This window comes from Balaenoptera musculus, chromosome 11 (genome assembly GCF_009873245.2).
Source record: "Balaenoptera musculus isolate JJ_BM4_2016_0621 chromosome 11, mBalMus1.pri.v3, whole genome shotgun sequence".
In the NCBI taxonomy this organism is placed as follows: Eukaryota; Metazoa; Chordata; class Mammalia; order Artiodactyla; family Balaenopteridae; genus Balaenoptera; species Balaenoptera musculus.
The window spans coordinates 9,836,645-9,850,961 of NC_045795.1; the positions used below are offsets into that span (position 1 = coordinate 9,836,645).

Below are 14,317 nucleotides of genomic sequence, written 5' to 3' on the forward strand. Positions count from 1 at the left end.
TTTGAGCTGAATCTTGAAGGGAGAGTAGGGATTGACCCAGAAGACAAACCAGAGAACTGAGGGCAGGTAACCAAGGCTCTGGGGTTTGAAACATCAGGTGGTTTGGGGAACCCAGCAGTTCAGGAGTGAGGGTGGTTACCTGGGGTGATGGGGAGAAAAGACAGCTGATCCAAAGAGAAGGAGGGGCCTGGAGCGCCCTCCCTGGGCTTCTCTGTGAAACAGGAGAGGAAATCTGTGGAGGTGAGGAGCCTCGAGGCCACCAGTGGAGACACAGCAGCCCTTCTGAGCACGTGAGGGACAAAGGCCAGCCAGGGACTTAGCTGAAGAGCGAGACTGAGCGTGGGTCAGCAAGGAAGTAAAACCCACAGGAGGAAAGCAGGACATGTCACAGGAGAAAAGGAGCTTTTCAGGTGCAACACGCAAGGTTATTTCTAGCTGGGGGAACCAGCACAGACTCTATAGAGATAAAGTGGGGACACAAAGAGGCCTTGATGATGTGTCAGGAAGTTGGGCTTTATTTCCAGGCCATTGGTAGGTTTTAAACTGAAGTGCAACAGGATCAGATTTGTGCCAAAAGAATGTCATTTTGGCAGGACTGAGGCTGTCAAACTGGAGAAGGCCACACTCAGGCAGATAGCTGGAGAAAAATCGAAGACCTCAGAGACCAAGAGGCAGGAGCCTGCAGTGCTCCCGGCATGGACAGTGGGTGTGAGGTCACACACACGCCCCGCCTGCCGCTGCCCTTCTGGCCCGGCTTCTCCCAGGTGGCCTACAGCCCACAGGACTCAGCCATGGACCCGCAGTCCCCAGGGCTAGGTGATTTTTAGGAATATGAAGTCCAGACAGGGCACTACAAGGTCATCCCAAAGACACCATGAGGGCTGGTCTGTCTGACCTGGAGCCCCCCTTAATTTGGAGCATCTCCGGGAAGTTTCAGTGCCACCGTCACGGAACCAAGGGGCGGGGTGGGTGCAGGTGCCATCAGGCCCCCGGAGTGCCTGTCGGAGCCGCGCTACAGTTGGAAGAGCCCACCGTGGATGCCACGTGAGTGGCCAGCCCAGCCACCATGCTCATGCCGAGGCCCGGCCCGGGGCATCTGAGCCCTCTCTGTGACCACGAATCCTGTAAAGCATCCTCTCAGGTGGGACGAGCATCCCCACATGAGGGAGTTAAGGTTGGTGGCATTAAAGTCACCTCTGGAGGAAGACACTCTTAGTGGACTTGAGTCCAGGGCTGGCTTCTAATCCCGTGCCTGTTAGAAAGCGCCAGCCGAGAGGGTATTTCCACGTGACGGTGGCGCAATTGTCGGCGTCGCGCATGTCCTAGAAAAGGTCTCTTTGAAGGTGCTTGGGTTTCCATGGGCAGAAGAGCTCATTCCCCCTTCCTACTGGCGAGCTTCAGCCTGGCAGCTGTGTGACACACGCCCCCGGCATCTGGGTCCCTGAGGGCCCTTGGGGGCAGCGTGCTTCGAGCAGGAGGTGAGAGCTGGCGGGTGCCTGTTGAGTAGCGCTCACCTGCCGGTTCTTCGGTTGAAGCATTTCATCTCAGGGCCCCGCCTCCAGGACCACGGTCCCCGGGTGGGCACCTGTGGTGTGCTAGGTTTTTTCTGATGCCCCCAAACTCACATCTGCCTCTCGCCCTCCTTCTGCCGCAGATCCTGGCGCCCCTGTGAAATTGCCTTGTCTGCCAGTGAAGCTGTCGCCTCCGCTACCTCCAAAGAAAGTCATGATCTGTATGCCCATGGGGGGGCCAGACCTCTCCCTGGCGTCCTACGCGGCCCAGAAGAGCGGCCAGCAGGGCGGGGCCCAGCACCACCACACCGTCCTGCCCTCCCAGATCCAGCACCAGCTGCAGTACGGCAGCCTCAGCCAACACCTCCCTGCCGCCACCGGCTCCCTCCCCATGCACCCCTCGGGCTGCAGGATGATAGATGAACTGAACAAAACGCTGGCCATGACCATGCAGAGGCTGGAAAGGTAATGCAGGGAAGGGGCGAGGGCAGGAGAGGAGGGCTCGGCGATCCGACCGTGACCAAGGAGTGGGAAGGCCAGCGCAAGCGAGGGCTCACACCCACTTGGCAGGGTGGGGGTCGGGAAGGGGGGGTGAAGGTAAAATCAGACCAGAATCTGAATGTCAAGGAGAGTATGGAAGAAAAAACTGTTGCCAGTTGCCAAACTATAGAACAGTCATGTTTATCAAAAAGAAAAAGTAGTGCATATGTATACGTATGAGTATGCGTGAGTGGATGGGTGGGTGGATAGAGAGATAGTACATGTTGTGCTTCTGTAGATCTTAACGTGTTTTGGAAGCAGGTGCACATCATCATTAACGTGGTAACCCCTAGGGCAGGGAGATGGGGAGAAAATCTTTTATTTTTATATTTTGTATCTTTCTGTACTGCTTAATTTTTTACTTTGTGTATATTACTTTTATGATGTAAAAAACAACGTGAATGTAGAATAAGAAGAGATGAGAGCTGGCAGGGCAGTGGTGGGAAAACAGAGGGAAAGGTGGAGAGGTACGCCCTCGTTCTTGCCGATGGAGGAAGCGGCAGACGTAGTCTGATGGTACGAGTTTGAGCCTCAGATATTTACCAACAACTGCTGAAGTCCCCTCTTTCATCAGAGTCTCCCTCCAGTAGCATTGCAGGGAGAACTGCCAAGGGGATTCCAAGGGCAGGCCTCCCCACCACCCAGGGAGATCTCTCGTGCTGGTTCTGAATCGCTTGCCTGTGTGAGTGTGAGTGGGTGTGTGTGCGTGCGCGCGCGCGTTCAAATACCACCTCGCTTGTGCCCAAGAGGTGGCTGAGATTTCCCAATGTGATTCCAACCCAGTCTAGTTAACTGGGTCCTGCAGACCAGATACGAAAACTGCAGCCTGGAAAGCACGCAGCCAACCACCAGGCAGAGAGCCGGGGGGTGAGATGGACACAGCCGAGAGCTTTCTGTTGTAGTTTCCTGACTCTCAGTGGCTTTTCCCTCCCTCTGTGTCAGCCAAGTATTCTGTGTTTGGAAAATTAATGACTCCAAGAGAAGTTGTTATCACTAAGAATTCTGACTTGATAGGTTCACGTTAATATCTCCCTTTACTGAAAAAAAAATGTATTTGGCCATTGCCATCATTTTGAGGACAGTCATAATTTAAAATTTGGATGGCACTTTTTAGTCTATTATTAATACATACCTTTGTTATTATCTTAATCGTCACACCACCTAGGGAGACTTGAGTCAGCAAAGAAACTAAGGAAGGCTGAGTTCCCCAGTGCCAGCTACTCAAACTTGGTGCCCATCTGCAGAAATTGTACAGAAATTGAGAGCAAGCTTTTAGATACCTTCATAGCAATTTGACAGGATAATTTTGTGTCTTATGATAAAAGGGGTTTTATTTGTCATGCACTTTTATTATATTTTTGAAAGCATCAGTTTGTGATGGATTAAAAATTAAAATATGTAAATATGTAAATCAACCAACTGACCAACTGACCAACAAAACTGGTCCCTCCCCATAGACATTTTGACAAGCACCGTCCTAGGTAGTAAGTCAAGGGGCCGAGCCTTCAAGCCTGGATCGTTCTCCTGCAAATCCAGAACTCTTTTGACTATATATAGCACAACTGCTTTCCTAAAGACAGCTAGCAGTGAATGTAATTTACTACCCTCACTTCTCCTGTAACCCCCAGTACATTTTTGTATCTCTTCCGGAGGTAATAAGCATCTGAAAAAGATACTCATGAGAGCATATTAGTAGGACATTGCTAAATACATTTGCACCTAAAACATGCCATTTAAAGTTTCCATTGAAAGTACTAACCAATAAGTTACGTGATATTCCTCAGTTCAGTAATTTCCGTGTGTATTTATAGAATATTTCAGTCGAGTGTAGACCAGTGAATAGGTCTGTTGGACCTACACTGGATCAGGTTCTTTATTAAAATGAATCAAAGAGAGCAAATGGGGAAGGAAAGGAGATATTGGGACATTGCAGGTGGAGGAGATTGGAAGAAGGGCAGCACGGTCTTGGCAGCTGAGCCACAGCAATCTCCTGTGCTTCGTGTCACCCCCAGACCCTCCTTACCTCCTGTCTCCCTCCCCACCAACCCTAGGCCAAGGCATAGCGTTGTTCTGGTGGACCAGCCAGGACACAGGGAATTAATGCCTACATCATCAATGTAGCCCTACAGAGAAAGTGAGGTCTTCTTGCCAAACAAAGACTGAGAATGTTTCTGAGGATCCACGTCGTCTTCCAGGAGTCCTGGAAGGATCTGGGAGCAGAACAGGGTCATGGGCCACCTTTCAGTTTAGTGCAGCAACTGCCACTGTCTCCAGTGATGTCACCTTTCTTTTTACTACCTGGAAAGTCTCCCTCCTACCTGTCAACATGATTTCACTCTTGTTCTGACCAAGTTTCATCCAGAAAGGATGATTTCTTTTTTCTCCTGACAATTTCCAGTGACCCCAGAAAGCACTGCAAGAAGAAAGGAACAAAAAAAAAAAAAAAGAAAGGAACATTACTGAGTGCATAGGCGTTCTGCCCGCAAAGAACCTGGGATCTCATGGAACGTTCGTACCCTACAGGGTGTTAGTCCAGACCTATGGTCTCATCCTGGTGAAACGTTGTAGGTAATGCAAAAATCGAATGATGAATTTAACAGCATGAATGCCTGACTTCGGACTATAAATTTGAATAAATAGTCATCTTGTAATTGAAAGGGACCTTTAAGACCGTCAAGGCAGCCGGCCTGCTGCCTGTTGTAGCCTTTCTGACGATTTGTCCTCTGGTCTCTGTGGGAATGGGACCCTCCCTAGGTTCCAAGATAGCCTGCCTCACTGTCCAGAAGGTCTGATTACTACGAAGTTGTTTCTTATGTTAAGTGAAAAGTGTTACTTACTGTAATCCCTTGTCCCAGTCTTATTTCTAATCTTCCTTTCCTGTGAGAGGCTTTCAAATCTTTAAAAATAGTTACTGTTCCCTTTATCTAGTGGCTTCTCTCTTTCAGGCTGATAATCCCAAGTTCAGGGAATCGTCTGCTGAGACGGTTTCTAGATCCTTTACCATCTTGTTCGTGCTCTCCCAAGATTACTTTAAATCTGTTTTGACTTGTATGAAGAAGTTCTTAACTGTTAGCCTAACCTGAACCTACTTAATGACATTGAAAAATCACATTCGTTAGTGAACAGTGCTGGCTCCCCGGGTTTGGGGGGAAGGAGGGAACTAGAGACCAGCTTCCGTGTTTATCAAAGTCACTAGGCGGCATGGCCAGTCTGGAGGCAGCCCCTGCATCATGGCTGAGTACATGGGCTCCAGAATCTAATTGCCAGGGTTTCAGTCTCAGAGATACCACTTGATTTTTGCCTGTGATTCCTCATCTTTAAAACAGGGATAGTAATAACACCACCAACCTCGTCAGGGTTGTTTGTGAGGAACAAGTGACAATCTACATCAGTCGTCTTATTACATGGCATACAGTAAGTGCCCAATAAATGATAGTGAATGTTAAGCAGCATTCTTCAGCACACAGAATTGACCTTCAGTTCCCCTAAAAGGCATATTGCAAACAGATTTGATCCAATCTTGTTGGAAATTTCGTGTCGGTTTCCTGGAATTAGATCATCTTCGTTTATTTTCTCTTCACTGATGAGTCACATCTTTTTTGGAGGTGACTCCACAGGGGTGGCCCTAGGGCCTCCTTCCACAGCAGCGTGGTTGCCTCTCAGGGCCACCCCTTCTGTCCTGGTCCTCTTTCTTCAACAGCGACTCGGGCTTGAGCCTGGTGAGGACCCTCACTCTTAGCTGCTTTTTCTCCACCAAGGAGAGAGATTGAGCCCATCCCAGAAGAAGAGCTGGGAAGCATGGGGGTGTGGTATGAGAGCCCTCTCCCCCGCTGCTGCAAACCAGTGTTCTTCCCTTGCCCATTTGGTGACGGAGAGATGATGCTGGGACATGTAATGTACCTGCCCAGTAAGTCGGGGAAAGAGGACAGTCAGTAAGCATGGCTCTGCTCAGAGCTCCTAATCTGGCCCTTGGGAGCCAGGAGCAGGTCAAAGCTTCTAGGAATCCAGGCCCTGGCAACAACCCTGGCACTGCTGGAGGTGGGAGGGAGCCCGACTTCTGTGTCTCTTTCCCTCCCCTCCCTGCCAAGTGTTCTGCGAGCTCCTTATCCTCAGAATCTTCTGAGCTTGCTGCCCTACTGGGTGGAGACAGGGTCCAAAGAAGAAAGGAGGATGTGTAAGAGGCAACCCTTCTTCGTCCTCTGGGGTAAATGAGCTTGACTTGCTACAAGTGGAGAGAACAAAGGCCTCTGATTTTTAGTTTCCATTAAACTATTAGAGAAATATATTTTTACGTCTTTAATATGTCTGTACAATCCATTCCCTCTGCCCTGAAGCCTGAGTGAGCACATGAAAAAGCTCTGAATGTGTCCCATTCAAAGGCATTAGTCAATTAAATGATTAAAACCTGAAAAAATATATATTATTCAATGTTTTTTGTGTTTTTAAAATTATTAGCACCTTTAATTATTATTTATTTATTTATTTATTTATTTATGGCTGTGTTGGGTCTTCGTTTCTGTGCGAGGGCTTTCTCTAGTTGCGGCGAGCGGGGGCCACTCTTCATCGCGGTGCGTGGGCCTCTCACTATCGTGGCCTCTCTTGTTGCGGAGCACAGGCTCCAGACGCGCAGGCTCAGTAGTTGTGGCTCACGGGCCCAATTGCTCCGCGGCATGTGGGATCTTCCCAGACCAGGGCTCGAACCCGTGTCCCCTGCATTGGCAGGCAGATTCTCAACCACTGCGCCACCAGGGAAGCCCCAATGTTTATTTTTAATGTCTGCAGTCAGCTCTGTGATGTAGGTGGCATCCATCCTGGAATTCAGACTGAAAATCCTGATCAGACATTACTTTTCTTTCCCATCTTAGTTCAGTTCATCAGTTCTGTGTGCTCTGGTTTCTGTCTTAGTAAAATGAAGGTGGGGTGTGTACACATGTGGACCTTGAAAGAATTCTAGGAAGAGTCTTAAGGGAATGCACTTTAGACAAGTCTTTCCCTTCTCAATGATAGGCGACTTCATGCTTGCAGTGGCTCGTGCCGGAAGTCTCGGGGTCACCCCTGACACCTTTCTTTCTCTCGAACCCTGTGGCTGATGGGTCAGCAGGTCCTAAGAGGTCTGCCTTGAGAATCTGTCTAGGCTGGGCAACCTCCCACCTACTCCTGCCGCCCCGTGGTCTTAGCCCCCATGGTCCCTCACCTGGTTTGCTGGGTCTCTCCTACCTGGTCTGCTGCTTCCACTCCTGCCCCCTCAGTCTGTCTTGAACATGACAGTCAAAGAGGTGAGGTTTAACGAGAATCTGATCAGGACTATATTCATTCGCTAGGGTCGCCATAGCAAAGTACCACAGACTGTGGGGCTTAAACAGCAGGAATTTACTGTCTCACAGTTCTGGGGGCTGCAAGTGCACAGTCAAGGTGCTGTCAGGGCTGGTTTCTCTTGAGGCCGCTCTCCTGGGCTTGCAGACGGCCGTCTTCTCCCTCTGTCCTCCCACAGTCTCTCCTCTGCATGTCTGTGTCCTCATCTCCTGCTCTGATAAAAACACTAGTCATTTGGTTAGAACCCACCCTACTGACCTCATTTTAACTGAATTACTCCTTTAACGTAGTCACCTCTGAATACAGTCACATTTTGAGGTGCTGGGGATTAGGATTTAAGCATGAATTGGGTGGGAGTGGAGTTCAGTCCATAACAACATGCACAAACGCTCCTTGGCTTTCCGGCTCACAGAGAGTAAAAAGCAAAGTCCTTGCCTCAGCCCAGGAGCCCACCAAGGCCTGGGCCCCTGTCGGCCCCATGACTACATCTGCTGTTCTCCACGTTGCTACTCTCTCCTACCACAAGGCCTGGACGTGCTAGGCATCCTCCTGACCAAGGGCCTTTGTGTTGGCTGTTCCCTCAGTTGAGACTGCTCTTCCCTCTAGTATCCTAAAGTCTCCCTCCCTCACCTTCTTTGGGTCTCTAGTCACCTCCTCAGTGAAGCCCTCCCTGATTGCTCTATTTCAAACCACAACTCTCCTCCCAACACAGCCTATTCCCCAGTCCCCCTTTGTTCTTTTGTACATTTCTCACCATCTAACATTCTACGTTTGCCTTTTACTTTCCTTGTTGCTCTTCTTACCTAGTAGAACATACAGTCTGCAAGGGTGAGAACCACTTTGAATGAATGAATGAATGAATGAACGAATGAATGAAGAATGAATGTAGAGCCCCTAGTAGCTGCTATGGTATTTCCTTATTATTAACCCACTTTGTCCTGATGGATATTTAGGTTGCTTCTGCTGTTCTTTTTCACTTTTGAGCTTTGAGTTCTCACAAGACACACATTATGTAAATATTAAGTGGTGTTGATGGTGGGGCAACCATGTCTTTAACCTTTTGTATTAATTTTGCTCATGATCCTAAAATTTTTGAATGGTTCCCTTTGTCTGGAATTCACCCCATTTTGCAGAGAAAAATTCTGCTTATTTTTCGAGACTTTATTAAAATGCCACATCCTCTTGTGATCGCTTCTCAGATTCCCAGAGGAAGCTCCGCCTGCACATCCTCCTGCTGTACCCACTGCGTCCTGTTGTGCGTTCCTGGGTGTATTCTGTTAGATGCGGCCAGGAGCCATCCTTGCCTTCCCACTCGACTCCTACCCCCGCCCCCAGTTCATCACAGGACCCATGATATAGGAAATATTCAGTAAACATTTCTTAAATGAATTTTATCAAAAGTTCTTATGATCTTTGAAATAGAAAGGTATTTTAATCTGCGAGCATAACTAATGCTTTTTTTGGTCCAGTCCTATTGAGATATAATCGACATCCAGCGCTGTATAAGTTTAAGGTGCACAGCATAATGATTTGACTTACATACGTCATGAAACGATGACCACAGTTAAGTATAGGGAGCATCTGTCATCTCATATGGGTACAAAATAAAAGAGAGAAAATATTATTTTCCTTGTGATGAGAACTCTTAGGATTTACTCTCTTAAGAAACTTTTATGTAGAACATACAGCAGTGTTCATTATATTAATCATGTGGTACATGACATCCCTAGTACTTGTTTATCTTATAACTGGAAGTTTGTACCTTTTGACCGTATAAAGATATAATATTATTATCGACTATATTCCCCACGCTGTACATTTCATCTCCACGACCCATTTATTTCGTTCCTGGAAGTTTGTACCCCTTAATTTCCCTCACCTGTTTCACTCATTCCCCCACCCCTTCCTCTCTAATGTTTTATTGGAGACTCCCTTAATGATGGAAATAGGCTCTAGCAGTGGGTACCCTCCTGATCCCATTGCTGAGTTGTGCCCATTTTGTTTTGCTTTTGCAGATACTAGAAGCAAAGAAAAAAGTTCATCCTTTAAAGTTAAACCTAGGTCTTTGCTTGTTGTAATGTCGAACTAGAGTTGAAGATGCTGTAACTTTGATTATGAACTTTTCCCATTGAAGTTCACTGTTCCTTCATTTAATCCTCTTGGAGCATAGCCAGCATATATGATAAAGTTGGGGAAAATGATCGTCTGTAGCTCCTCCAGCAAATTGCTGAGTTGTAGAGATTTATCATTGATCGTTCAGCATCCTTGGACTGAAACTAAAATTAACTTTCAGATTTTTACAGCAAGGTCTGGAAGATGGGAACAGCCAGGTGAAGGGGCAGAAGGAGAATGAGGGGGACACCCTAAGCAGAGTAGAAGAGGGTGTGTATTAGATAGTAAAGCAGGTAAGGCCACATGGAAAGAATAATTGAAATCTCTGGGTTTAAACTAAAAAAGCCAAGTATTGAGTTTGTGTCAATATTATCACTTAGGTATATCAACAGCCAATTGATATTTTTAATGTGTTTTATTTTTCACCCACTGTGTTTTGGTTTAGTATCATACATTTAATTCTAGAGAGAGAAATTTACTTCCTACATATGAGCCTTAAAAGTGGACAAATAAATTATAGTTCTGATAAACTCATTCTTCTTCTACCTTTTCCTATCCCAGAATCCCTGAACAGTTAGATTAGGAAAGCTCTGACATTTGCCAGGAGAAAATTTAATCCCGGGAGAAAATTTCATGCAGTCTCTGAGGCTAAGGATTTATACACCTTGAGTGAAAAACAGGCCCAGCGAAGAAAAAGGAAAGTATCGGTGTTTCCTTAGCAACCGGAAGATCAATCAACAATTTTTTACCGAGCACCTTTTCTGAATGGGGCTCTGTGCTTGGCACTGGGGATACAGCAGTGAACAAAATATAGAGGGTGCTGCCCTCGGCGTGGCTTAGAGTCTTCTGGGAGTGTGACCTGGGCGACTCAGTACCAGCGAGGGAGCTGGGGGGAGGGGAGAGCGCAGCAGGAGGTCAGCTGGTAGGTGGGTTTCTCTGGAGAGCTGCATTTAAACTGAAATCTCAAAGATAGAAAGAACCAGGAGAAGACGGAGAAAAGGAATGAGAGAATATTCTAGGCAGATTAGAGGAAGGAATGATACACTGTCTCCAAACGGGTGATGAGATTTTTAGATAGAAAAGGCAGGAAGTTGACAGTTATTCTCCAGCTTTTTAGAAGGCCAATTATAGAGAACGAGAGAAATGACAGAAGGTTGTAATCTGATGTAAGGAAGAGCCTGGGAACCATTGGAGAGAATACAAGAGATCTTTTAAAAAAATCAGGCTAGCAGCTGTCCCAAATGGTTTACTTGTAGACTTCATAAAGAAAAACCCTACAGGTGAGATTGTCTGCTAATGTCCTGTCCAACCCTATAACTCCATGTCGATAATATTGAAGTTATCTCTAATGCGACTGTTTTTAGAAATAGAACCGTTTTACCTCTCCTGGGAAGTTAGCTATACATCGGTGTTAATACAGATAGTCCAGACCAACAATGGTCAACCAGAACCAGAAAGGCTTCCAGAACCATCTTGAACTCTTGGCAACACTTACTGAGTACTGCTTACATTAGCTAGAGATTAAATTACTGCCTGTCAAGATTATTGAAAAAGGAACAATTTCAGCATTGGACAGAAGAAATTGAAATCAGTAGCCCCGCAAACCCCTTCAATCTTTATTAATTCTGTTATTCCATAATTATCTTTAGACTTTTCAAAGATGACAGTTCACTTATAATCTTAGTATAAAAACATTTTGGGCTGACAGTTACTTTATGTGGCCTCCAGGGTCACAGGAAATTCTAAAGACTGATTCTTGGTCCTGAACTAGATGGATGGTCCCTGGGGTTTCTCTAGCTTTAACAGTCTGACATAATTACCGCATTGGTTTTTTTTTTTTTAATTTAGGGAAGGCTCTTATTTATTTATTTATTTTTATATTTATTTTTGGCTGTGTTGGGTCTTCGTTTCTGCGCTAGGGCTTCCTCTAGCTGCGGCAAGCGGGGGCCACTCCTCATCGCGGTGCGCGGGCCTCTTCACTATCGCGGCCTCTCTTGTTGCGGAGCACAGGCTCCAGACGCGCAGGCTCAGTAGTTGTGGCTCACGGGCCCAGTTGCTCCGCGGCATGTGGGATCTTCCCAGACCAGGGCTCGAACCTGTGTCCCCTACATTAGCAGGCAGATTCTCAACCACTGCGCCACCAGGGAAGCCCTACCGCATTGGTTTATGTCAGTGTTTCCACCTGCAAATCAGTGTTCATGATGATGAGCAACTGTGCCTTGGTACCAGAGCAAAAATGAACCTCTGAATACCTAAATGTTATTTGCTTGTGAAATGGCATTTATTTGAAGAAGTTCGGTATTTTGTTCATCGTATAGCAAATGGCATGCATTTTCAAATGAAATGTGTTTCCAGGGAAAGATTCTCTTTCTTATACTGATGACCATCTCTTCAAAATCTCCTCCAATTCTGGTGAGACATTTGTCCCTGACCCTTTGAGGCCAGAGTTATCAATCTCTTACTTTAGGTTGGTACTTTGACTTTACAGCATGTATTTATCATCTGTAAGTGGCTGCATGTAGATGTTGTTTTGCAATTTAACTGCTGCTTTAAGAGGCAGAATGAGATTTCAGAGCAAGGTAATGTCACCCTGAGCAAGACACATCCCCCCTGCAAGGCTGGTGAGCCACCTGGTCAGAAGAAGGTTAAAATGAGACTAGATGAACCACTGACATCTTTCAAAGTCTTAAGAGGATAAAAAAGGAAGTGCATTCTTATAAGAGAGAATCTGCCCCTGAATTCCTATGTGTACATCAATAGAAACCCTGCCCTTGCTTAATGAATAAGTATAGATGCTTTGATCTTCTTGGAAACCCTTGTCCAAAAAGATTTTGCAGACCACAAATATTTAAAAAGCTAGGGAATTCCCTGGTGGTCCAGTGGTTAAGACTTCTTGCTTCCACTGCAGGGGGCCTGGGTTTGATCCCTGGTCAAGGAACTAAGATCCTGCATGCCACGTGGCACGGCCAAAAAAAAAAGTTAAAAAGCGAAAGGAAGTGTTTCGCAATGTGGTATCAATGTTAACTTCTCCGTTTTGACAAATACACCATGGTCATGAAAGATGTTGACATTAGGGGAAGCTGGCTTAAAGGTATATAGGAATTATCTGTGCTTTCTTTGCAACTCTTCTGTAAACCTAAAATTATTACAAAATAAAAAACTATTACAAAACAACCCCCCCAAAAAAAACCAAAAAAAAGAAAGAAAATAAAGGAAGTGTTTTAATAAACTAGTGGATAATATCCATAATGAATGGTTTCTGATAAATTGCTGGTGTTTAAGTACATCCTTTGCCAAAACAGCAACTACCAACATTGACGTTTACAAAGCATTATACTCTGATCTTGTAGCAGCCTGTGAGGTAGGTAGAAAGGTTTCTCCATTTACCTGATGAAGAACCAAAAGAGCAAGATGCTCAACTAGTGAGTGGCCCAGCTGGGACCCAAACATGGTCCTCAGTTCACATCATGCCCTCCTGGCACCACATCCAGCCAAGCATGACCTAGGACACTGGCTGATGTCGAGGGACAAAGTCATGTGGAAAAGCCACCACTGTTTGGTTCCTCCATCAGAAATGGAGATTGCTGTTGGTGAGATTCTGGGTGTCTTATGGTTTTATTCATCACATCCTGACCCCAGACACTATTTCAGAAATGTGGGTCATTGGTCCCTGGAAGGACAGACAAAGGGATGGGAATGATCTAATTTACATTCATTACCATGGCTGGAAAAAAAAGAAGCTCAAAACACATCCTCCACTCAGGGAAGCTCAGTCCCCTGGTCTATCTATAGAACGGCATCATTTCCTGCTGACTAAAGGCCAACAAAAAAAAACAAAGGCTCCAATGTTGAGTTTCTTATCTCAGAAGGCTGTGATGAAACGTACAATGTGTGCCTGCTTTCCTAAAATGAAGCTGATTAACTGTTTTCTTGGGTGTCAGAGGTTACTTCCGTCGTTTTCCAGCCGCAGGCACTGCAATTTGTAGCATAATTTCTCACACGTTTTTGGGCTCCGAGAAGAGAACGTCTGACTGTTCCCTCTCCTTTCTGAAAACTCTCTTTATAACTCTGTGCAGTCAGAATGACAAAAGCTGTTCCTGTTTAATTTCATTTTCAGCATCATATTGGAGGGTAATAAATTTTCTCTGTCCTTTCAAGAGATTATTGTCTTTCTTTCTTTTTTTTTTTCTTTTTTTTCTTTTTTTTTTTTAACAATAATTGCAGTTGAAATCATATGCGGGAAAGCAGTATCCCTTTATGACACGTTTTTCTTTAAAAATGGTGGTGAAGTGGTTCCCATGTATTTTCAAGGAAGATGAAGGATTTAAAATAGGAATTTTTAATTTCGAAACCTGCCCCTGATTTCCTAGGAGAGTATCAAAGGTGCTTGATGATGGGTAATCCCGTGCCCAGGGATGGGTCAGAATGCTCCACTCTGCGTCTACCTATTGTCATGTGATGGAGACACAGTGATGATTATAAAGCTCCCTTGAAAGGGAGCCAACTGTTTAATGACCCTGAGTTGCTGTAGATGTCTTGCATTCATTTCTTGATGAATTATTAAAAATAAGCTGCCTCTCCCTCACCAGTAATGAACAGGAAAGGTAAAACAGTCTCTTAATTTTCAAAGTCTAGGGATTTCTTATAAACATGTGACTGTTTAAATGATAGGAAAATGCAGTGAAGGGGGATGGGAACCTGAGGGGTGCCATTGTATTCTCAATTTATGTCTCTCCTACTTGGTTTAGTAGAGTCAAAAAGGAGAGTTGAATTAAAAAAAAAAAAAAAGACTTGAGTTTTCCAAAAATGAGACTCATTCAATGTTATTCTTGATGGAGACA

General features: G+C 45.6%; 1 protein-coding gene across 7 annotated transcripts in view; it reads left to right on the forward strand.

The window, feature by feature from the left end:
* The window catches only part of PHACTR1 (phosphatase and actin regulator 1), a 527,020-nt gene that overhangs the window by 458,427 nt on the left and 54,276 nt on the right, over positions 1 to 14,317 (forward strand). For all 7 annotated transcript variants that reach the window (XM_036868637.1, XM_036868638.1, XM_036868642.1 and 4 more), the window contains one exon: positions 1,655 to 1,976. In XM_036868637.1, the coding sequence (XP_036724532.1) occupies positions 1,655 to 1,976 (322 nt within the window). The remainder of the gene's footprint in view (positions 1 to 1,654; positions 1,977 to 14,317) is intronic.